Here is a 26,550-nt window from a genome sequence, read left to right as displayed (position 1 = left end):
GTCCATAGAAACATCATCATCATCATTTAACACGTCTTCCACATTGGCAAGCCAAAAGAAAGCACTAGGCTCTGTTTTGGCATGGTTTTTATGGCTGGATGCCCTTCACTTTACAGCATGGATTGGGTGCTTTTCATGTGGCACCAGCACTGGCATATCCCAAAATATAAGAGGGCAGGATGGTCATGGTTAAAAAACCTTTTGATCATAGGCCTGCTGCTTGATCAGGGCAATTGTGTGGTTAACTAACAATGATTAATTGGATAATGTAGTCATAGATACATTATGTCTGAGTGAAAGGTCATGGTTAGAATGTGTTTGTTAGTACAATCAAGCAGGATTTAGGGTTAAACAATGAAAAAGGAAATATTATCATCATCATCATCACCATCATTATTTAATGTCCACTTTTCCACGCTTGCATGAGTCAGATGGAATTTATTGATACCTTTCCTATCACCATCCCTCACATGTTTCCAACTAAGGTAATATTTACCCATGGCTGGATGCATTTTCCACAGATGGTTGGAAGCAGTGTCACTTGTATAATGATGATGCTCATTTACAACTATCATATAATGTGAAGACAGCAGTGTACACAAACATACACATATCATTATCACCATTTAATGTTCATTTTCCATGTTGGCATGGATCGGATGGTTTGACCAGAGCTGACAAGCAGTTTCCAGTCTGATTTAGCTTGAATTCTACGGCTGGATGCCCTTCCTAATGCCAATCACTTCACAGAGTATGATGGGTGATTTTTACATGCACCAGCACAGGTGCTATTATGTTGCGCTAGCATATAAATATGAATATGAGGAGTTTCTGCCAACTGCTGTCTACCAAATCCATTCACAAATCAGTTAATGTAGGGCAAGGTTCAAAATTGACAGATGAGACAGGCTTGACTGGAATCGCCTTATGAACGAGTGAAAGTTGGGTTGGTCAGGGCAGGAATATCAACTAGTCTGAATGAGAATGAAAGACAGGATGGTTATGGCTGGAATGCCATTAGGATTGCTTCAACAAGAGGATAGTGGTCAGAGCTGGCCTCGGGTTAAACATCAAACATTGTTGCTCACTTGCATAATATGGTTCCTCTCTCAGTCACTGTACAATTACCACCGTTTTTACAGACACAGCTTTCACAACTGGCTCCTGTGTGGTATTCATCACAAATGCACGTAGGGACACCATTAAAACCTAGCAGCAAAAAAAAAAAAAATCAAGTAAATTTAACATGAAAATTACAATAAATATTGAATTCAAAAAAGCAAAAGTCTAAATGAAAAAAGAAAAAAAGTAATGCTAAAACAACAACATTTTGTTTTCGTTAGAAGATTAAAGGATGAAAAGTGAACATGAGAGCAGCAACAGCAATCGAGAGGTTTGACTATGGACATAACAAGGAATCATTCTCCTCCTTATTACCACTTTTCCATGCTTGCAACAGTCAAACAGAGCCCTATTAAGGCAAATTTCCTATGGCTGGATGCCCTTCCTGTTTCCAGACAAGGTAATACTTCCTCATGGTCAGGTATATTTTCGAAGATGTATATATTGGTGAGAAAACTGCTAAACCGGTGCATTAGGAAAAAAAAGTTATATTTATTCTGAATTTGTTATACAGTTACTCACTCGTCACTCTTGTAATGGAAATCTTGTGAACTTGCGAAAGCTCACAAAATGGCATGACACACACACACACACACACACAACTGCTTATATGACAGTAACATTTGTTAACAACCATGTAATATCAAGAGAAGGGAACACAATGTTTTTATGAGTCACTGCCACAATGTTTGTCTTGCTTTAAGATATATTGTGCTTTTAACTCATCTATAAAGAGATTTTATCTCAGACAAAAATGACAGTATCTTGCCTTTCTAAGATGTATATACATTTAGTATGATACACAGATGGCAATTTTGATTTAATGCAGTTTCAGTAGTGTCCCTTGAATCTAACTGTCACAATGATTTCTGGTCATACACATCTTGTGTCACAACAGTCTTCACATATACAGCATCTTACCTGTATCACAACGACCTCCATTCAAACAAGCCTTGCACAAAGACTGTTCGCAGTTAGGGCCAGTAAAACCTTGTTTACATTTACAGTGAGGCTCACCATTTTCAACAACACAATAAGCTGAAACACAAGATAAAAACAGATCATTATTAATAAAACTGCCAAATTCTTGGAAAACCCAAACATTATTTTTATAGAATCTTTTTACTGATTTTAGTCATTGGACTGTGGCCATACTGGAGTGATGCCCTCAAGGGTCTTAGTGAATTATATCAAACAAAAGATCCAGAACTCTCTTCAATTTCATACATATTTTATTGATCTCTTAACATATCAAACTGCTAAGTTAGATTTTGCAGTTAAGGAACACAGAATCAGGTGCCTGGCAAGTCCCATGAAACTGGTGTTTTCTGTATTTTTGTCATATACAATGGGCTTCCACATAATTTCAGCTGACCCAGTTCCAGTCTCAAGACATTGATCAACTTGAAACTACAGTAGAAAATACATTGATAGAGATATTGTTATAAATTCTACGTTTGAATAGTTGCTTAAGATTAGATTTGGGGTTCAATCCCGCTATGGGATTTGACAAGATCTGACAAATCCTCTAAGGACTGCATGATGCTCCAGTGTCTGATTTGACATTATTTCTATGTCTGGATGCCCTTCCTAATGCCAACCACTTTACAGCATATACTAGCTGCTTTTTCATGTCACCAGCACTAGCGATGTCACCACACAACATGCAACACTAAGATTCCCTTCAAATGAATGAAGCTGTAGCAGAGAGGGAGATGGCTTTATACTAGAAGATGAATTTTATTATTTATTAAATGATAAGGAACAATTTGAAGACATGTGACTTAGTGGTTTGGGTGTTTGGCTCATGATTATAAGGTCGTGAGTTCGATTCCTGGTGGTGCATTGTATCCTTTGAGCAAGACACTTTATTTCATGTTGCTCCAGTTCATTCAGTTGGAAAAATGAGGTGTAGTTGTAATTCAAAAGGGTCAGCCATGACACATCTAAATCTCCCTGAGAACTATGTTAAAGGTACGCATATCAGTAGAGTGCTCAACCACTTGCAAGTTAATTTCATTAACAGGCTGTTTCGTTGATCAGATTGACTGGAGTGCCAGTAAAGAAGAATATTTATTATATTCAATTAAACCCTTTCAATACAATTTGTCACAAGTAAATTAAGTATAAAACTGAGTATTTATCATTTATAAAGTTTCAAAGTGTAGTTGCCCCACCCATTGTTACATAGAAGCACTTCTCCAACCAACAAGGAAAAGTGGACATAAAACAAAGATTTGTATACGAGTGTGTGTGTGTGTGTGTGTGTGTGTGTGTATGTGTGCATATTTGCATGTGTATACATGTGCATGTATATGAAGCTAAAACTAAATCCTATGTCTGTTACCTTCAATGCATCATTTACTCAAAAGATGCTGCTAAAGTTTATATTTGTACAATTATATACCCTCAATATTAATTGAAAAGGCTCACAAAAACCAGCAAAGCTTAAATAAAAGGTAAAATTCTACACCAAAAACATGTATATTATACACACACACACATGGAGGCACGTGGTTTAATGGTTTGAGGTGTTGGACTCATAATCGTAAGATTGTGGTTTTGATTCCTGGACTGGGCAATGCATTGTGTTCTGGAGCAAAAGATTTCATTTCAGACTGTTCCATTCCGCTCAGCTGGTAAAAATGGATAATCCTGCAACAGACCAGTATCCCATCCAGGAAGGAATATATACAACAGAGAAACTGGGAAACTGGCCCTTATGCTCCCTACAGAATAAGGTGGACTAAGCCCCCCCCCCCCCACACACACACACTCAGTTCAGTAAATTAAACATTTTAAACAAGAATAATTCAAATAAAAAAAACTCCCATCAAAAATTTTTTTTAATAAAATAAAAATAACTTTTACCTTTGCTTGGACAAGTAATTTTGTTACAGGGTAACTGTTTGCAGGGACCATTTGGACAGTGGCAAATCAGCTTCTTATGGACAACAGAACAGGCAATAGCATTTGGACAACGCTTATTGCAGTCTTCACGTAAAGGTTTGTCTATCACTTCTACACAAGTGAATTTACCATTCGAGTCTTTTTCACATGTTTCAAGAGGCTGACAGTGGATGGACTCACACTGTTCACAGCGATGGCCTAAGGAAAAAGTTTTCAACAATAGGTTATTTGTGCCTCCCAAAAATATTGTTCAAAGTTTTAACCCTTCAGCATTCAGGTTAGTCTGTCAAATGTACTTCTTATTTATTCATATTGCTTTGAATTAATCATGCATTATCTCATAGCTTCAAATTTTTGATGATGGGATTGTCTATTTTTAGAATGATAAATGTATAGGGTAAATGTGAGGGTCCAGATCTGGCTGGTTTGAACATAAAACAGAGAGAATAATTGAGCCAAATATGGCTCATTAAAAGGTTAAAGAAATGAAGTACAAATATCAAAATGTTTACCTCCCTCACCACCAGACTCGCATTTTATAACAATATGGACAGAAAGAGAGAGAGAGAAGTAGGGGCAAGTTACCTGTAAATCCTTCTTGACATCGACAAACAGTATTATTAAATCTATCCTTTTCACAGGCACCTTTATTTAAACAATACTTGGCACACCAGTCGTTGTTACGTAAGTTCTCACATCGGCTACCGTTATAGTCAGGATGGCAACTGAAAATGAAATGGGTCAATAAGAGAGGAAAAAAGGATGCAAAGGTACAAAGTATTTTTTAAGATTATTATTTTTTTTATATAGGCACAGGTGTCGCTGTGTGATAAGAAGCTTGCTTCCAAACCATACACCACATGGTTCCAGGTTCAGTTCCACTGCACCTTGGGTAAGTGTCTTCTGCTATAGCCTTGAACCATCTAAAGCTTTGCGAGTGGATTTGGTAGATGGAAACTGGAAAAAGGCCATTGTGCCTGTGTTTGTCCTCCATCACTGTTCCACAATTAACAACTGTTATTCACAGTTGTCAATTGTAGAACATGACTGTCACTATTAATACTCTATAAACCTGATAATTGTGTAACGCAAGAAAGACCTAGTTTTATCACAATATATATATAATATTCTATTATTACAATATTGCAAGATTGTAAAAATTGTAAATAATAAAATGTGAAAATCAAACTAAAATTTCAATTTCATTAATTAATATATTCTGTACACAATCATACAATCTCGGATATATATATATATATATATATATATATATATATATATATATATATATATATATATACTAGCTTAAAAGCTGCACTCTGTGTGGGTTTTTAAGCTAGTGTTTGCGGAGAGCTAATTGGACCTTCGTCCCAAAATTGAAAAGTGCAATAATAATAAAACATTTATTGGTATCCTCCTACCATCTCAGATTTATATCACAGAGTATCACATTTGGAGAATCTTGTATCACTGTGACATTTGGAGATCACTGTAAAGCAGCAGGATGAACAACATTCTTGGTTGACAGACAGAATGTTGCATTTATTATTGTAGGTAACGGAGGTAACTGTCACAAAGTTTTGGTATTAAATTAAAAAAATTTGGGTAAGTTTTTGACACAATGTTGTGTTTATTATTATAGCTAAGTGAAGTAACTCTTGTAAACCATTTGAAACCTCTCAAAGTTGCTTTACCTGCTAGATATAGCAGCCCAATTGCTCTTACATAAGATCCCAATGCTGGATGTTCAAGAACCAAATGAAGGTCAGATTTTCAACCCTGGGATCACCCTGATGCCAAAAAGGTATAAGTCTATGTAGATCAAATATAGACTGAGATACATGGCTCCTAGATGGACAGACAGAATTTTATTTATATAGATATATATTTATATATTCATCTAACCCATGCTAGTATGCAAAAATGGATGTAAAATCACAAAAAAAAAAAAAAAAAAATCAGCAAGGTCGTTTAATTAGAACATTCAGAAATGAAAATACACCTTGTGGTATTTAGTTAGAGTTTGAATTGCATCACATTTATGCCAAGGTGGACTTAATCAGTTGGTAAATAGAAATTGACAAATATAAAGACTGGGATTCAATAGTAATCAAATCAGTGCTTCAGCTTGGTCGTCATCATAAAAAGACTGAAAACAGTTATAAAAATGAAAAAATGAAAATTTAAAGTACTTACTTGCATCTTCTTTCATTATTGTTGGGAATACAAGTACCACCATTGAGGCAATAATTTGTGCAAATGTAATGTTCACAGCGGGCCCCAGAGTACCCAGGCAGACAACTGGTAATATAAAAGTTTTAATCATTCCTTTAGCATTCAGATTTCTTCCTCAAATGTATTGCTTATTTATTCACATTGTTTTGAATTTATCTTGTCACTTCAAGATTTCAACAGTATGTTTGTATATTTTTTGAATGACATTGTAGGATAGGTGTGAGAGATCAGATCTGATCAGTTGAATATTTGGACTGAATATGGCCAGATTGAAAGGTAAAGAGTTAAATATTAATAAGAGTCAAGCTAATGAAAAAGACATCAACTACGTCCCTTCATTTGCTCTCCCCTATAATAAATGTAATGAAACAGCTCTTCTGAAAGAGCTTGCTCTGCCCCACACACTCATAGCTTAACTCCTCATCTCCTAGCATAAAAATGACTCCCTACCTTTTAGGGGTTGTAGTCTTGCAAGCTACATGGCAACCACAATAGTCCTGGTAGCAAGAGAAAAACACCCATTACATTCTGTAAAGTGGTTGGCATTAGGAAATGCATCCAATTACAGAAACCATGCTGAAGTAGACATTGGGGCATGATGCAGTTCTTGGACCCGTCAGTTCCTGTCAAAGTGTCCAACTCATGGCCAGCATGGAATGTGGATGTTAAATCATGATGATGTTGATGGTGAAGCTTCTAACATGATCATGCAACTTGATAGAAATAACATCAAAGTTTCCTTCATCTATTAAAATAACAGGTGATGCTGGATGTTTCTCCTTGAAAAAGTATAAGGTGGGATGGTCATGGCTGGAATATCTTTGATCATAGGTCTGCTTAATCAGAGCTGATCTGGGACTAAAGAAGATCAACAAGTGTTATGAATGTAGAAATATACTTATTCATATTGAATGTACATTCCAGAGTGAGAAGAAATAGAGACATGCCATGCTCCAGCATGTCCTAAGGAGAAACTAAAACAGTTGGCAACAGGAAGGATATCTGGCTGTAAACCACTGCTTCAGATAAAAAAAAAACCCATCCAACCCATGCTAGCATGGAAATCAGAAGTAAAACACTGGTCAGTAAACCTGTTAGAAATAGCAACCAAATCTCCCTCTAATCACATCTATTGTCTTTAAAATGGAAAATAATTCATCTGATATGCAAAAGAGGGCAGTTGGTCATGCTGCCACATCATTAATTGTAGACCTTCATGTATCACAACCCCACTTAATGAGAACACTAAATCACAAAGTGGAAAATTATGACCTTTTCCATTTATGAATTCTTACTAAAACATTGTAATGAATGTTTTTAGTAAGAATTCATAAATGTAAAAGGTCATAATCATCCATTTTGTGATTTAGTGTTCTCATTAAGTGGGGTTCCGACACATGAAGGTCTACGATCAATGATGTCACAACATGACCAACTGCTGTGATTAGCAGGAGATTTGGTTGCTATTTCTAACAGGTCTACTGACCATGTGTAGCTAACATGTCTCACTGGATGGAGCTGCAGAGGCACCATTATGTCACACAGTGTTTCTTGGGCAGTTTTTGAGCTGGTAGCTGCAGTCTCACAACAGCTCTGATGAGAGAGAGACTAACAAATAGGAGAGAGAGAGAGGGAGAAAGAGTTTGTGTGTGTGTGTGTGTGAAAACAAAGGTGTTACCTGCAAGTTGGTTCCTCATTACTGCTCATTGGGTCAATACATTTACCATTATAACAGGCATTTTTGCAACGATAATTCTGACAGTGGCTCCCATTGTATGAAGGATTACATCTGGAGAGAAAGTAATGCAAAAATATAAATGAAATGCCACACAGTTTGGATGTAATTACAAAAACAAAAAAGAATTCTTTATACAACTGAAGGATGCAATTTTTGGACCCACCATCAACGTTGTATCCTGGAATCACAGTGGTTTTGGCTTTTGTTCAAGCCCATCTTTGTCATGGTGATCCAACCAGAGTTGTTCAAGCCCAAGGCTTGTGTCCAAGTGGCATTCTACTAACCCTCTCCACCACCATTACTTACCTGTTTTTTTTCTGAGGGCAATTAATAATGATTTTTTTCAAACATTGGTACAATTTAAATTTTGGTGGTAGAACAGAGGAGAGAAAGAGGGAATGGCTGATTTAAGTCTAAATCCCAGCACTTCACTGATATTTACTGACCCAAAGTGAATGGAAAGAAAGCCAAGTTGACTTTGATGAAATTTGAACTTAGGACAAAAATTGATGTAACTAAATACAGCAACACATTCTGTCCATTAATCTTAAATCTGTCTCTTCAGATATTTTACTTTTTTAAGGTCTTCTACTATTTTTTTTTTCTATCTTTCTGAATTTGTTTTATAAACTCTATTAATATATAATATAGTGTGTTACCATCTTTCTGTTTGTCCATCCTCTTGACATGTACATTAGAGGCAATTAACTGTTATGGTACTTCTCTCACTATGTGTATATTTCATGGAAATGAGAAATGCAGACTTAAAGAATGCATTACAGGCTCAGCTAACTAAATACCAGAACTTCCAGAAATACAGACATAGTGAAAGCACAATAGCAGCTAATGGAAATGAACAAACCATTTAGATGGCTGCAGATTGAGTTTGATTGCCTGTGTATAAACTCTCTCTCTCTCTCCCTGTGTGTGTATATTGTTTTTAATGGATACAGTGGAACCTGTATTTTATTTCAATTGCTCCTTTCCAATACAACCTGCCTCAATAATTTATCATAAAATGGAATAATATCCACTCCAGTTTCTACAGGTACCCACTTGTAAAAAACATAAGATAATTTTAGAGAAAATTTCTGTAAATATAGGTACATACATTGTAAGCATCAAGTCTCTATATACAATATCTTTGTGGATAGACAAAAACAGTAATCAGCTGTGCTGGATTAGTTTTGATCCTGTATAAGGATTTCATTCAAAACCCATCTTTAAATGTTTATAAATGAAACCAGCTGTAAAGAATCCATTATCTATGCAAATTAATCTATTTGATTTATATAATTTCTTAACAGTAATGGGTTGAAAAGCTGTGTCTCTGTGGAAAGTCAAAGGGTGTACTGAACCAGCGACAAAATCCCAACACAGGATGGAAATCAGTCTGTCTGGTCAATTCTCACTTTTCTGTCTATAAAGGTACTGTATATAACAGGGTTAACTATTTGGTTCCAGATTTGATTCAACAGTGTGACACTGGACAAATGTCTTCTGCAGCAGTGCTAGAAACCAGTTATGTGTGTGTGCACGCGCTTGTGTTTAGGTTTTCCAGTGTAAACCAGCATGTCCAGTTGTGTTCCATTATATCGATACCAATGCATTTCAATACACAGAGAACACATAAAAAAAGGATTAAACTGAATAAGGGTTAATAATCGCATGACTAAAATCCCTTGCAGCCCTTAAAAATCCCTTAAAAAAAAAAAAAGCAAACTACAAAAGCAATAAAAAAAAACACAATGCATAAATTGCAAAATTTTTCAGTTGAGAACAGTCAGCGGAAAAATTTGTATGATCCTACTTACATACATTTGAAATTCTCATCACATGTGCCATTATTAAAGCAATCGGCATCAAACATACAGCTCGAGATGGGCTTTCGGAAACAGATACCATTCCTTGATAGATGTGAATCGGCACAGATGCAAGCTGTCGACTCATCAGGATTTGTGACACACATTTCGTATTTTTTACAAGTGTTTTTCTTGCATTTGGATTTCACTAAAACCAAATTTAAAAAAATCATAATTAACATTGATTGAAGAATGGGAAAAACAAAATAAAACAAACAAGAACAAATTTAGAAACCAGTCTCTATAATTTTTTAATTATTATTATCATTATTATTGAAGGCAGCGAACTGGCAGAATCGTTAGCACACTGGGCAAAATGCTTAGCAGTATTTTGTCTGTCTTCATATTCTGAGTTCAAATTCTGCCATGGGTGACTTTGCCTTTCATCCTTTCTGGGTGGATAAAATAAGTACCAGTTGAGTACTGAGGTCAATGTATTTGATTTACCCCTCCCCACAAATTTCAGGCCTTGTACCTTTAGTAAAAAGGATTATTATTATTATGAGGACGCATCGCCTAGTAGTTAGGGTGTTGCACACATGATTGCGAGATCACTGTTTCATTTCCTAGATTAGTTGGTGCATCGCAGAGCAAAACACTTCATTTCACGTTGCTCTGTGATCACTTTTGACACCTGACACCATGCACCTGTTTGGGCACCATCAATTTGATGGAAGGAGTGAGCTAATGTACAACACATACATTTAATCACTATAAACAAATCATTTGTGCAGGTCGTTTGGCAAGAGCTGAACACTCATACGTCATCTTCGACAGGAGAGTCCATTATTGTTATTATTATTATTATTAGTTGTAGTAGTAGTAGTAAATTACAAGTGAAGGCACTCAATCATGTGGTTAGCATGTTGAGCTCATGAATCATCAGATCATTGGTTCAATTTTTGAATTAGATAACACACCATGTCCTTGAGTAAGACATTTCTTGTCACTTTATTGCTCCAGTCCACACAGCAGAAAATGAATAGCAGTGGTAGATGGGAAGATGGTGAACCCTGCAATGAATTAGTGTCATAACTGGAGAGGAATCTTAAATTTCCCGTTGCCTCAAAACACCTCAGAAACCTGAATAAGTTTTGGTCTCAGAGACCCATTGGCTCAAAGTAGACTCATTTAAATTACAAATTAATTCCATTATCAATCTACTTCAGATTATTAACAAGGATCAGTTATCACTTGTGAGTGAGTCTGCTAGAGTAACCAGGTAACATACCACACTGATTGATTTTCTTTTCTATGGTTGGATGGGTCAGACAAGATACGTTGATGCAGATTTTATAGATATGTGCAGGTAACTTAACCTGGTAACCAGCACTGAGCTATATGTTCTTCCTGCAGAAAACATTCTTGGGAAAAACTTTGCCATGGTCTTAGAACAATATGAAGTATTGGTGATGTGACAGCTGAAATGGCTTTGGTCATGGGTCTGCACCAATCAACTCTGACCTGGGGTGAAACAACAAAAACATCAATAACAACACCAATAATAACTATAACTCACCAACTCTTTGTTTGAATTGTTGGACAACTTTAATATCTCCAATAAACATCATGTCTTTACGTAGAACAGTCTTTGGGTTGCCTGTTGAAAACTTGTCCATTTTTATGACATTTAGATTCTTACTCATCACAACATAAATGTGATTTTCGAATACATCAAGTTTGTAAGGTCCACCAGCAACTGGAATTAAAAGTGGAACATAGACATTAACTGAAATGTTAAAAGAAAGTTTTCAATTCATATATGAATATAAAGTAAATACACATAATTCAAAAACACGTTTTGTGTAGCTTATTTCGTAACCAAAAAAACAGGTACAGATTATAAACAATGAAAGGCTGATTTTGGTGTGCACAGTCTGTTCATTTCTTGGTATGCTTCTCTTTCTGCAGCTGTCTCTCTTTCCTTGGACAGAGACATTTGTTTGGCTGACCTCGACATTGTAGACAAATTTGACACTTTCCTTCTAGGTATGGTTATATATGTATATAGCAATACATGGGTGCAGAAGATAGTAAACAATGAAAATAACTGGGTAATGGAAATTATATTTCTTAATACGACAGGAGAAAGTAAATAAGAAATTTTTATGAAAAAATAAAGAATTGTACGGGTTGAAGTGAAATTTGTCAGAGAACCAAAGAGCCAGTATTGAAGGAACCAGAAAAATGCTGTTAACAACAGAAAAACACAAAACCGTTGTAAGAGTAAATAAAATTTTTTTAGGGAAATTAACAAAGTGTGCGGATTTAAGTGATCAGTAATTCCGTCAACAACAAAAAAACACAAAATGTTCCAAAAGTAAATGAGAAATTTGTAGGCAAATTTAACAAAGCATATGGATTGAAGTGAAATTTAAGAAGTTACTTTTGTCAGTAAATTATGTATGAAATTACTTTCATCAGTAATTGTGAACTTCTTTCTGTCAGTAATTTGTCGCTGTCTGTAAATAGTGATTGAAAACTTAGAGTGAAAACAATAGCAATTGAACTTAAAATGAAAACAATAGCATCTGAAAAATGAATATGGAAACAATAGAGAGTGATTGAGATATAGGGAGAGGGGAAGAGAGAGAGCTAGCTAGTTAGACAGATAAGATATAAACGGATACATATATATATATATATATATATATATATATATATATATATATATATATATAGAGAGAGAGAGAGAGAGAGAGAGAGAGAGAGAGAGAGAGAGATGGATAGAGAGACATAGATAGACGTCACTGATGCTAGAAAACCCGGAAGTAAATATTAACAAAAAATTTTTATGACCAATGGATATAAGGGAGACAATTCCTGAAGGTTACTTCACAAAGAGATACCTCTCTTCTCCATGTTACCCAGGAATGGGTGTTTTCTGCCCCCAGGGACCCCATTACTCATTATGTGTGGAATTTTATGTCTAAAACCATCCCTCAAGCATAAGTAATGTATGTTCCCAGTTTGGAGAAAATCAGTTGAAAAATACAGCCATTATAATCTTTTACACACACACAGACAGAACAGAGTTTATATTATAGATGTATATGATGGGCTTCTTTCAGTTTCTGTCTACCAAATCCACTCACAAGGCTTTGGTCGGCCCGAGGCTATTGTAGAAGACACTTGCCCAAGGTGCCACACAGTGGGACTGAACCAGAAGCCATGTGGTTGGGAAGCAAGCTTCTTATCACACAGCCATGCCTATATATATATATATATATATATATATATATATATATATATATATATATATCATAAATATACAGGGATTAGCATTGAGTTGCTTCTCCAACATACTGAAAATTTAGAAATAGCAGTCAAAGAACTACTGATTCTAAACTACAAATTTTTCTCTAAATGGATGGCGATATTTATGGCACACATGTGTGCCATAAATATCGCCATCCATTTAGAGAAAAATTTGTAGTTTAGAATCAGTAGTTCTTTGACTGCTATTTCTAAATTTTCAGTATGTTGGAGAAGCAACTCAATGCTAATCCCTGTATATTTATGATGATAAATGGTTTTACCGATAAAGGTTTTTTCATACTGAACTGCTTGGCAAAATTGTTAATTATCAATTCTATTATTAATTGACGATTCCCTGCCCTTATTCTTGTATATTTTATATATATATATATATATATATATATATATATATATATATAGATATATATACATATATATGTTTGTATATGGTACGAGGAAGAGTAAGTCCTTGCATAACTGTCAGCAACAAAAGTTATATTTCTCTTGGAGCATTAATAAAAACAAAACAAAAATTAATTAAAAATAACATGAAGTAAAAATTAAATCCAAAATATTTGATAAGCTGTTAAATGTCTCTAATTTCCTGGCAAACACTGATATTACTAACTGTAAATGTTTCAAACTTGTTCTGATCTCATTAGCGAAATATATTCTTCACTCTACTTGTCATAATAAAGATGAATGAATCACTAAGTAAATGTACAAGACTGCAACTTTTTTTTTTCTTGTTGGGTTTGGAAGGGATAATGCACATGGCATTTGGAGACCTTCTGAGATTGCGAAGACATGATGACCACAGAGGGAGGTCCAGGGAGCTGGCATATGGCAGTGATGATGGCAGAGAGCTAGCAGTGATGATGACAAAACTGATACAACTGGTACTTTTGAACAAAAATACCTGATGGTAATTGTTCTACTGGATTGGTACCAATGTTACTGTGTTATTTTTAATCATTTTAAATGCAGTGAACCAGTTGGAGATTCACTGGAAATCTGTTAAAATAATGATGACTAAATTGTTTACAAAATGTAATATGAAAGAAGTGAGTCATAATACATCTTGACCAGAAAGAAATTTAAAGGGTTTAGGATAACATTGAGCCAAACCCTACTTACTCAATGCAACCTTAAATGCAATAGCATTCTCCAAAGAAAGCCTTTATTTGATAAACTCATTATAACTTACCTGATAACACTCAATTATTTTATTTAATTTAACTTTTTTGATACCAATCCACTTGAGACAACCACCTGTAATTCTGGGGTGCAAAAACCTCTCATTTTAAAGTAATCTTATTTAATCATTTCTAAAACTAAGTTCATTTCTGTCCCAAACACCAATTTAATAACATAAAATAAAGACAGGATAATACACCCCCACCCACAAAAAAAAAAAACGGTCATTTTACCTTGAATGAATTTAGCAACTTGCTGTTGATCATTACCATCAATGTCCACGGTTCCAATTGTCTTAGTTGCTATGTCAGCCCAGTAGAGTCGGCGGTTGGGAATGTCTAAAGCCAGACCTGAAGGCCGCTTAATATTCTTGTAAACCAAAACTTTACGATTATGTCCATCCAAGTCACAACTTTCAATCTGAGGAAAATGGTCATGGTTAGTCCAAAATATTTTCCTAAAAGCAAGAAGAAAGAAAAATAGAAAGCCGTCCATCAAGTTAATCTAAAATAAATAAATAATTAACCATTAGAAAAAAAAAAAATCAGAAATGGGTGACTTACTTGTGTATTGGATCAACAGCAATGGCATAAGGACTCAAGTATCTGCTTCTGGTAAAGGTATGCATGTAGGTACCATTATAATCAGCCATGCGGATCCCTCGAACAGCATGGTCAGTCCAGTAGATGTGTTTATCAACCCAGTCTATGGCAAGATCAACTGGTTCAACTGGTCTGTAGAATTTCAAGGTAACAGGTTTAACATCCTAGTATGTGAGAGAGAAAGAGAGAGCGAATAAGAGAAAGAATGAGACATACATTAAAGCGCCCTCTCACTGTGAGAGTATGAGGTGTGTCTGTTCACTGGTCTCTTCACAGAGTGAGAAGCATGAATGATGAGAGGAATGTGTAATAAAGGGTGAAAGACTAAGATATTTCATTATTTTTGCCACCGTTAGATATTTAATGTTTTGTCTGTATTGCTAGTGCCCTCTATAACACACTAATTTTATAGAGCATATAAATAGACTCTTTTTGACATAAAAAGTACCAATTTCTAGATATGTAGTTTAATCCTTTAGGATTTAAACCAATTATTTCCAAATATTCTGTTCTATGTTCAAACCAGCTAGATCCAGTCTATGAGGCTTACACAATGATGTCATTTCACAAACTAGATAATAAACATCATCATCAAACTCTTTCAAATGCGAGATAAAGCAATTTCAGTCTAAATAAGATTATAAATGCTAAAAACATTTTCTTTTCTTTTTAACATTTGAAATGGAAATCCATTTTGTTTTTGTAGCTACTGATATGGCTTCAACAAGCAACAGTTACAACTTAGAAGGATTTATACTAAAAACTTGCAAAATATAAAAGAAAGAAGGAAAAAAAAAAGAAAATAACACTGAGTTGTATTTGGATGAATATATAGAGGATTTTGAATTTTTGTCCAATGAGGAACAGTATTTTGATAGCGAAAGTGGAAATTTTCAGGATGCGATTTGATATATTACTGCAACATAGTGATATAATACAATACCAATATATATTCCTGCTTTTATTGAAAATGTGACCTCTTCTCTTGTACTTCAACCTTTCATTTCCTAGTATAAAGCCCTTCTAGTTCATAGTCTTGCAAGCTGTATGGTGACCTCACTAGTTCTGGTAGCACAAAAACGCAGTTGGTACCTGCTTGAAAGTTGTTGGTGTTAGGAAGGGCATCAGAACAAGACACTAGAGCACAAAGCAGTCCCGGACCTATCAGATTTTGTCAAACCATCCAACCTAAGCCAGCTTAGAACATGGATGTTTAAACAATGATGATAATTGCAAATTATTGTTATTTCAACATCTACTGACAAAATAAGTCTACATGTAAAAAAATTAATAAAGTAACAAACAACTATTTGATAGCCTTTTCTTGGGCAAGATTATCCTTTTAGCATTTAAACCGGCCATATCCAGCCAAAGTATTCCATCTGTTTTATGTTCAAACTGGCCAGATCTGGCCTCTCACACAAATCCTACAATATCATCATGATTAATTCAAAATAATGTGAATAAAAAAACAATTTCATTTGACAAAATACTGTAAATGCTAAAGGGTTAACTCAAAACAATGTGAATAAATAAACATCACATTCGACAAAGTAGTCTAAATGCTAAAGGACTTAGTCATGCCATAGAGTCTGTTGGCTTCACTCTTTGCTGTCTCTGACTGGTGCTTTATGATGTCAAATATGAGTTTAGGAGTTAATTGATATCGTTAGACATTTATTGAGCAGCAAACTCACATGTGCGTTTAACTGGTGAGTATCTCTTTTCTGGATGTTAACAACAGGAAGACTCATTTTCGTAATCTGGCCATTCAGCAACATGAAAACGACATTTGCATCGATGTCGAGTTGAATACTGGAAATTTTCTCTCCTTTTTTGTGCTGGAAAATAAACAAATATAAGAATAAGCAGAATAGTTTCAGTGTAAATATTCGATTGAATGGAATTTGTCAAAGTTTTTGAAGGGAAAAACAGAAACAGAAAATGAAACAAGCCATGACGTTCATCCATTTGACAGAAAATGTTGGTTTATTTATTTGGGTATTTATTTGACAAATTATAATGTGATTTATGAAGTTTATTTGTGTCTAGGTATGCATGTGTATCTTTCTTTTTATTAGTTTCAGTCATTGAACTGTGGCCATGCTGGGGTACTTTCTTGAAGAGTTTAGTCAAACAAATAAACCCTAATATCTATTTATAAGTCTGGTTGTCAAGCAGTGGGGGAGGGAGAGACAAACAAATACACACAAATTTATATGTACACACACATAATAAATATATATATATAATGGGCTTCCATGCAGTTTCCATCTATCAAATTCACCTACAAGACATTGGTTGGTTAAAGGCTTACAGTAGGTGTCATACCATAGACTGAACTTGAAACCACATGATTCTTTCCTTTTGGGAAGAATGTTGGCCTGCTTGCCTAGCCAGTTGGGTGGCATTGACAACTAAAATGATGCAAAGCACATTGTGACCAACGATGTGGAACAACATCTGATAATCTGGTCGGTCACGTGATCACGTGAATATAAAAAAATATGCCTACTTTATTTCTTATACTGAGTGTGCTTTTATACCTAACGTACAGACTGATAATATATATGTGTGCATATATTTACATTATATGCTGACTTAAACAGTGATATTTGTTTTCACATTCCTTGTCAACAAACCAGTCACTAGCTCAGTGCTTTGAAAGATGTAATAAAAATAATTAAAAAAAAACATCCATTAATTGTAAAACAGGTAAAAGTTAGAGCCAGGAAGTCTTTTCCAGTTGTGAAGCAATGTCTGAAGAATATGCACACATCTAACCCATGCCAGCATTGAAAAACAGGTGTAAAATACAAACAACAACAACTGCTTTATTAGTTGCAGGTACATTATGAGTCAATTACTGTTCACATTTGTTCTTTGAGCAGTATTAAGGACCTTTTACAGAGCCTCGAATACTAGTGAGAAGGCAGTGGGGATGGAGATATCATGGTGCACCAACAGATAGATATATATGGAATAACTAAATTACATATAATGCACTTTATTGAGTTTTGTACATGCATATCACCTGGTCCAGGATACAAAAAAGATTGGGGGGGGGGACTAGTTTTAGAGAGTTATTTGTGTTGGGATCTGTTTAAATTTTACTTGCATAAACATTGTCAGTGATGAAAATGAGAGAGGAAGGATATATGAGGATATTTTCATATATAAGATATCATACAATATATATGATATGCATGGATAAATGGAATAAAAAGCAAAAGTGGGCCTTTACAGAACTGCTGAACTGCTAAGTTACAGGAATGTAAACACCAACACTGGTTGTCAAGCAGTGGTAGGGGACAAATACAGACACAAAGACACACACACACAATAGGCTTCTTTCAATTTGTCTACCAAATCCACTCACAAGGATTTAGTCGGCCCAAGGCTATAGTAGAAGACACTTGCCCAAAGTGTCATGCAGTGGGGACTAAACCCGCAACCATGTTGTTGGGAAGCAAGCTTCTTACCACACAGCCTGCACCTATCCTCCCTTCTTACTAGCATTGAAGGCTCTGTAAGAGGTCCTTAGTACTGCCTTTCTCTCCTGAATAAAAAATAAAAAAGCACAAACGTGAACAATAATTGACTCATAACTTAGCTGCAACTAGTAGTTAGAAATTTCACAGAAATCCATTGTGTATTCCCACCTACCTTTATATAATACAGGGTAGCCATGTATCTTCACTATAGCAAGGCATCTGTGCTTGCCTTTCTATCAAACTTTAACTCTGCAATACCCAGTAGAAAACCACCCCTCCCCATCTTTCAAATACTCCACCCATTTAGCTGAAGGGACTTTCCTTTTGCTTTCCTTGTTCATTTCTTGAAATTTTTTGCAGATGGTTATTTTAATTTAATTTTGTTTTAATTGCATTCACCAAGTTTATAAAGTCCAGCAAACTTTTTGCAACATCAGTGAATGTATAATTATTTATCTGTTCCTTGTAGATCAGAGGAAACAAACTTCATTCAGACATGTGACAAACAGGTATACATGAATAACAAGGCCTGAAAAGACCAAAATGCATCTGGTGTTCTTAGGGGTCACTGTTGAAATGATGTTTGCCTTGCTCCAATATTTATGTGTGTGTGTATGCACACACACATATATATATAGGGTTTGTAACACAACATGTCTTTGAAGAGATTTTCTCTCAGACAAATGTCAAGCATCATGCCTTTTAATGGTGTATATACCTTAAGTACAGTACACTGAAGACTTCTAATTTAATGCTGTTTCAATTACATACACTGTATCTATTTCTTTCTATTATTTTACAGAACCTCCAACAACATCTTGAGGAATCTTTGTTGGCAAATGCTGCTCTAAAGAATTCATCAATCTTACTGACAGGAACTTCAAAGAGACAAATTCTTTGTCAGTTATGATGATAAGGTTTCTAGTTGCTCAAATCAATGGAACAGTTTGCTTGTGAAATTAATGTACAAGTGGCTGAGCACTCCATAGATACATGGTTCTCAGAGAGAATCAGCATGACATAGAACGTGACAAGGATGGCCCTTTGAATTACAAGTACAACTCATTTTTGCCATCTGAGTGAACTGGAGCCATGTTAAATACAGTGTCTTGCTGAAGGACACTATGTGCTTTGGCCTATCAAACTCCTGGCCTTACAATCATGAGCCGAATACCCTTAATTACATGGCCACCAAAATGCTGGAAACAAGAAGGTCAAAATGTTTTTAAGAAAAACTGAACAATGAATACATTAAAAAAAAATGGAAAGAAATAAAAGTTAAAAGCAGTTACTGACTGTCCAAACTCTGAGTTTCTCAATGTCCCTCGATGGGCTACTGACATGAAGGGTGTTCTCTTCAGCTATCAATAAGAAAGCATCTTCGCCTACAAGGACAAGAGAAGGAATTAAATTAAAAATCAGATTAAGGTAATCATTACATTGTTACAGATAAGATCACCTGGAGGATTTTTGTTTTCATATTTGAAGGCTATTTTGAATTGTTACCAAGTAAGATTGTGTTAGAAGAAAATGTTATTAAGCAACAGACACAGACATAGCTGAATTGTAAAGAGGTATGCTTCCTAAACATGTGGTTTTGGGTTTAATGTCACTGCATGGTGTCTTGTCCAAGTGTCTTCCACATTTCATTTGGTTTAATCTCTAATTATCACCTACTTATTGTGTTATTCCTGATTGCTATAATATCTGACTGTTACTAAAAGTTTATGATACATTTAAATAATTTTATTCAGTCTATTATCCTCTTCTTTGTGAATGCATGCAGCCTACAATCATAAAATTGTAGGTTCAATCCCTATCCTGGGCAGCGTGCTGTGTCCTTGAGTAAAACACTTCATTTCACACAGTACCAGTATACTCAACTGAAAATGAATACCAGCTGAGTACTGGTGCAACCCATTCCATCTCACACTCCAGTTGTCACGTTTTTAATGTTCTGCTGAGTCAAGGATGGGAGGGTTGAGAAGGTGTCTATGTCTACTCACAACTATATAGACACATCATTATTAGCATTTTACATCCATTTTCCATGCTGGCATGTATTGAATGGCTTGACAGGAACTGGTAAGGTCAGGGGCCACACCAGGTTTCATAGTTTGTTTTGGCTTGATTTCTACAGCTGGATGCCCTTCCTAACACCAACTATTTTACAGAGTGTACTGGGTGCTTTTCATGTGGTTCCATCATCAGTACTTTTCATGTGGGACCAGCACTCCTGAAACACTTACCAAAAGCATGGTACATGTCACCAGGTCATACTCCCTTGTGAGTGTTCTCTTTTTCAACCTCCTGTTAAAAGGTGTAACCTAGTAGGATAAGAGTGCTTGTTATCTTTGGTTGAGAAAAATGCTTATAATTCCTAGGTCAAACCTTGTCAGGTACTTTGTACATATACAGGGAAAAGATGACTAATGATGACTGGAGGGTGATCAAACTGTATGGTGTAAATATATATCATCATCATCATTTACTGCCTATTTTCCATGCTGGCATGGGTTAGATGGTTTGACTGGGACTGGTAAGCCAGAGAGCTGCAGTCTGTTTTGGCTTGGTTTCTATGCCTGAAATTCCTTTCTAATGCTAACCACTCCACAGAGTGTACTGGGTGTCTTTTGCATGTCACCAGAATGGGTGCCTTTAATGTGTCACCAGAATGGATACTGTTCATGTGTCACCGGCATGGGTGCTGTTAACATTTCACTGGCATGGATGCCTTTCATGTATCAACAGCACTGGCTATGACTTAAAAAAATATTTCTTCATTAAGGGTGAATGGATAAAATAGAAAAAAAAACACCGTAATCTTATAATTATCTTCTGTACTTAATGGGTACTTATTTTATTGACCCTTGCCCCAAACAATAAAAAGGAAACTTCATGGGATTTAAACAATGTAAAAGTGCATAATTAAATGTTTTACTTTCAAGATTACTTTCAAAGTTAATTAACAAACACATCAAAAAATACGGTTATAAAAAGAGTTAATCCTATTGTTACCATATTTCTATTAAAACACACTGCCCTTGTTTCAATTAATTTTGAAAATCACGAAGAATTTAGTAAGATTACTTTGTCATTATTAAGCTGGGGTTTTGAACATAAATTAACTTGAAATTTTATGTAATAGAACCAGGAGTGATCTCAGATGAGTTACAGATCACACAGACTATCAGCATTTTGTTACTGTATTTCTGAAGAAATACACAGTGTCTTTGTTGCAATTCATTTTGAAAATAATGAAGAATTTGGTAAAATAACTTTGTTAAGGTTTTAAATTAGATTACTTTATCCATAGATCCAGAGCAGTCTTGGACAGGTTGGTTATTAAAAAGCTTAACCCTTCAGCATTCAAACTGGCCATATCCGGCCCAAATATTCTACCTGTTCTATATTCAAACAAGTGAGATCTGGTTCTCACACCTACCCTATCATGTCACTCTAAAGATAAACAATCACATGATTGAAATATTGAGGCGATAAGATAATATATGATCAACTGAAAACAAAGAGATTAAATAAGAATTACATTTGACAGAGTTATCTGAATGTTAAAGGATCATGCAATAAACTCTTACCATTGGCTTTGCATTCAAACCGGTGGTTTTCATACGTTGGAACAAAGTTTTTCTCACACGAACAGTTATAACCACCGTAAAAGTTGGTGCAGAGTTGTGGACAATAGCCATACAGTTGACATTCATTTACATCTGAAATTGAAATAAGAAGTCAAAATGAAGCTGTCAATGGAAATAGGTGATGGAGGTGGAGGGTGATAAGGGTACTGAAGACACTGATTTCATGTTGGCATATGTCAATTTGGTGTCTTTTAATCCATTTAATGGAACTCACTGAAGATAATGTTTCCATGTCAGGCAAGTATAACTGGAAGATTTCCTGAGCACTTCTGATCAGTGTTTCTCAAAGTGGGTTCCATGAAAATATTTTGGGGTCCTACAAGGGACTTTTAATCAAGATTTATTTTATACCATAAAATGACATAAAAAATCATTATACATTGTTGTTTTTAAAATCTGAATAAATTCTCTCCTTAAAACAACTTTTGCCAAATCTAATGTCTTATTAAAACTAAGGTGGCTGGGATGTGTGTGACTATTATGCAGGTGTGAGTTCTAGTTCTTGAAAATCATATAAAGAGTTCCTTGACAAAATAAGTTTGAGACTCACTGTTATTAAATGATAGCAGCAGTGGGGACCCTAAAAGGATTATCAATGTGTGGGGAAACTTGGTTGTGGAGAGCCTGACTTGTGATATGATGGTAGAAACTGGAGCCAATTAGGATGTCTAAATTTGGAGCAACTAAGGTTGGTGGAGGGCCTCAATTCATTAGATAATAGTGGAGAGGGAGGAATTCAACTTGATAGCAACAACAAATGCAACAGTTACAAGGGAGGAGGAAGAATTATCCAGCAGAATGATTTTCAGCATTTCAGTTTTTCATTTGCCCTTATCAAACGGCCAAGTGTTTTTCAAGGGCAGTGTTTCTCAACCGTGGACCTCCTTTGATTCCTATTTTACTCAGATGGGTCTTCAAAGCCATTTGATGTTTAAAAATTCATATTTTTTATAATCAAATATTATTAGGAATTGTATTAAAAAATTGTTAAAATATTTTGTGCATTGTAGAAGTATAACCAATTTATTGCAGATAACAAAATCTTATAGGGACCCTGGTTGAGAACCATTGGGATAGGGTAATCGGCTCCCGGACTGAGCAGCACAGTGTGTTCTTGAGCAAGGTACATCATTTCACATTTCTCCTGCCTGCTCAGTTGAAAATGTGTAGCAGCCAAGTGCTGCTGCTTCCTACTTTCTGTGTGTCTGTGTGTGTGTGTCTCTCTCTCTCCAGCTGTCACATCTTTTGCTGTTGCTCTGGATCAAGTGTGAGAGGGCCAAGAAAGGTTTACTTGTGGCTAAATAGGTAATTTAACCAATTATCAAAAGCATTATACAAGCTACAAGGGTCATATTTGCTTACAAGTGAAGGCAGCCAAGTAATTACAGTTAACAGTGGGAGAATGGGGTGTTGGTGGATGGACAACAAAAAAAGGCAATGCTTTAAAATGAAGACAGTATTTAAAAAACGGAATTTATTTCACATACCTATGCAAGAGACACCATCATTGGCAAGTTTAGTCCCAGGGTTACAACTGCATTTGAAGCCAACGGAGTATTTCTCACATATCTGGGCACAGGTATTGGATATGGAACAACTTTCTGCAGTAGCTGAGGGAGGAAAAATAATAATAAAAATACAAAACAGAGAGCAATAAAAATAAAGAAAGAAACAACTGACATAATACTGATTTCTTATAAAGATATCTTGGCTCTCTATTGGTTATGCTGACAAGTGTCCCAGTTAATATGATCAACAGGACAGCCTGCTCGTGAAATTAATGTGCAAGTGGTGGGGCATAGCTTTAATGTAGTTCTCAGGGAAGTGCTTCCCAAATAGCACCTTGGGCAAATGTCTTCTACTATATATATCCTCAAGCTGACCAAAGTCTTGTGAGCAGATTTGGTAGACAGAAACTGAAAGAAACCTGTCGTGCATGCGTATTTGTCCCCAACCACTGTTGGTCTGTTTACATCCCTGTAACTTAATGGTTTGGCAAAAGAGACTGATAGAATAAGTACTAGGTTTAAAATAAAAATAAATAATTCTCCAAGGTGGTGGCTCAGAAATGGCCACAATTTAATAACCGAAACAAATAAAAATTAAAAAATAAAAGAAATAAAATAAATTGTAGAATGTATGACTGCTTTGATTAAGAAGTTCACTTCACAGGCATGGGGTTTAAGGTACAGCCCTGGGTCCACCAATGACTTGTGAGTGAATGTAGGAGAAAGGGGCCTGTTATGTGGGTGTGCCAATGTTTACATCCTGAGTGCTTAATATGAAGCACAATCAGTGAAACCAGCAATGATTTCATGTCAACAGATCTGTTGGCTCTGTACTTTTGAAGATGTGAAGAATATGAGATGCTTTACTTGAAAAACAGGTAAGGGTTAGCAACAGGAAGGGCATTTGGCTGTCAAAACGGAAAAGCACTGCCTCAATAATATAAGTTTGTCTAATCCATGCTAAGCATGGATTAGACAAATGAGTGAATAATTAAGGAAGGAAACAGGGCATATATCTCTGAAGAGCAATTAACAAACTGTGAAACAGTCTGTTGGAAGACTCTCCACCACTTTTTTTCACACAACAAAAACATAGAAAGAATGTACTAACATAGTTATATTTCTCTCACAGTTATGCTTTCTAATATTTAAATTAAAACAATAATTTTTCAAACAACCTCTTAGCTACATCAAGTCAAGACCAAAGAATTAAGGAACAAAAAAAAAAAAAAAATCCCAGACACCTACAGCAAATACTTTCAAGCTCATCGGAACCATCAAGGCAGTCTTTGACTTTGTTACAGATGTGTGCCATAGGAATACAGCCAGAACTCTTGATACATTTAAAGTCTGTAATCTTACAGTTGTAATGTGGTGTCACTTTATTACCTGTACAAGAAATGAGAGAGAAGCAAAACAAGAAAAGTAAATAATTTTAAAATATCTTTTTAAAAACACAGACCATATATTTTTTAATGCAATTAATTTTTCAGATTATTGTCAAATGTCATACTTATATTTATTTACATTATTTTGAATTCATCATACATTTTCTTATAGCTTAAACATTTCAATGATGTGCTTGTTTATTTTTAGAATGACATCCGTCTGCCTGGTTTGAACATAAATCGGGTAGAATATTTCAGCTGGATATGGCTGGTTTAGATGCTAAAAGGTTAAACAGTGATGCTTAGCTCCAGATCAGCTCTCATCAAGCACAGCTAATAAATAAAGACCTTACAATGACGTCTAATATTCTCTTAATTTTCACTTTCATGTATTTAGAACTACATTATCCACTGCATTCCTTTTATTTCTATTATCTCTTTGCTTGTCCTGTGTATCACATATGATACACATTCCCAATATTTTTCAAACCATCAGAGTAACTTGGGACTTATGAAAGGGAAGCTTTATATTACTCAAAACATGTGAAAGAAGGGATGATTAAAAGTTTGAAAACAAGCATGGACATTTAGGACAGACTTATGAAAATGCTTTGGATAGGTAAAGTGTTAAGATGATAGAATATGGCCCAGGAGCAACTGCTATTTTTAGCAAAGTGGGCAACTATACTGAGGGTCACTACCTCATTAGTTTGATTTTGTTAAGTGTTTAGTAGTGGTGGTAATGGCATTGACTGCTGTAGAGTTCTAGGTCAGCCTCGATCAAGGTGATCTCTGATCAAAATCATTCCAGATGTGACCATCCTAATGTTTGTTTTGTCTTTTTGATACAATGTATTTAGAACTATATTGTCCAATGTGATCATTTTTTTTTAATTTTAGAAAATGGGTGTGAGCTGGGGGAGATTTGACTGCTGTTTCTAGCTAATGAAAATGTTTTTGGATTAGGTAGGAGCAGACATGGCTGTGTGGCCTAAACAAACTACTTTACCACTGTGTCATTCCAGGTGTAATCCCAGTGTTACACTTTGGGGAGCATCTTTTAACTCAGCATAAGGTTGACCAATGTTTTGGGAATAGAATTTAGTAAACAGATTCCATGTGAAAGCTTGTCACCTAATTATATATGTATGTTACAATATTATATATATATATGATATATATACATGTGTGTTATTGTATGGGGCTGAGACATGGCGAACAACAGTTAAGTCAAATAAGCAAATACAATCATTCATCAACAGGTGCTTGCATAGTATACTTAAAATTAGATGGCCCGAACACATAAGCAATATGGAGCTAGGGCAAAGAATGAATCAAGTTTCGATTAGGGAGCAAATATTTAAGAAAAAGTGGAAGTGGATTGGTAGCACAATTAGAAAGGACACACCAAATGCAGCGAAAAGTGCTTTACAGTGGAATCCGGATGGATATAGAAAGAGGGGTAGACCTAAAAACTTGTGGCGTAGATCAACACGATAGGAACTAGAGAAAGGGGGACATTCATGGTAGAGTATAAGTACAGAAGTGAAAAATTATGCGACATGGAATTCAATTATAAG

General features: G+C 35.4%; 1 protein-coding gene across 4 annotated transcripts in view; it reads right to left on the bottom strand.

The window, feature by feature from the left end:
* The window catches only part of LOC106879043 (prolow-density lipoprotein receptor-related protein 1), a 315,430-nt gene that overhangs the window by 18,784 nt on the left and 270,096 nt on the right, over positions 1-26,550 (bottom strand). For all 4 annotated transcript variants that reach the window (XM_089340178.1, XM_089340176.1, XM_089340175.1 and 1 more), the window contains 15 exons: positions 24,831-24,971; positions 23,562-23,684; positions 22,015-22,146; positions 19,715-19,803; positions 16,622-16,765; positions 14,886-15,088; positions 14,556-14,779; positions 11,387-11,566; positions 9,820-10,015; positions 7,946-8,056; positions 6,229-6,333; positions 4,618-4,757; positions 3,994-4,230; positions 2,044-2,160; positions 1,089-1,209 (listed from right to left, as the gene is read on the bottom strand). In XM_089340178.1, coding sequence (XP_089196304.1) covers positions 1,089-1,209; positions 2,044-2,160; positions 3,994-4,230; positions 4,618-4,757; positions 6,229-6,333; positions 7,946-8,056; positions 9,820-10,015; positions 11,387-11,566; positions 14,556-14,779; positions 14,886-15,088; positions 16,622-16,765; positions 19,715-19,803; positions 22,015-22,146; positions 23,562-23,684; positions 24,831-24,971 — 2,263 coding nt within the window. The remainder of the gene's footprint in view (positions 1-1,088; positions 1,210-2,043; positions 2,161-3,993; positions 4,231-4,617; positions 4,758-6,228; positions 6,334-7,945; positions 8,057-9,819; positions 10,016-11,386; positions 11,567-14,555; positions 14,780-14,885; positions 15,089-16,621; positions 16,766-19,714; positions 19,804-22,014; positions 22,147-23,561; positions 23,685-24,830; positions 24,972-26,550) is intronic.

This window comes from Octopus bimaculoides, chromosome 23, assembly GCF_046866305.1.
Source record: "Octopus bimaculoides isolate indiv1 chromosome 23, ASM4686630v1, whole genome shotgun sequence".
NCBI classification, from domain to species: Eukaryota; Metazoa; Mollusca; class Cephalopoda; order Octopoda; family Octopodidae; genus Octopus; species Octopus bimaculoides.
Note: the sequence above shows the minus strand (reverse complement) of the source record. Positions and strands in the feature narration are given on the sequence as shown.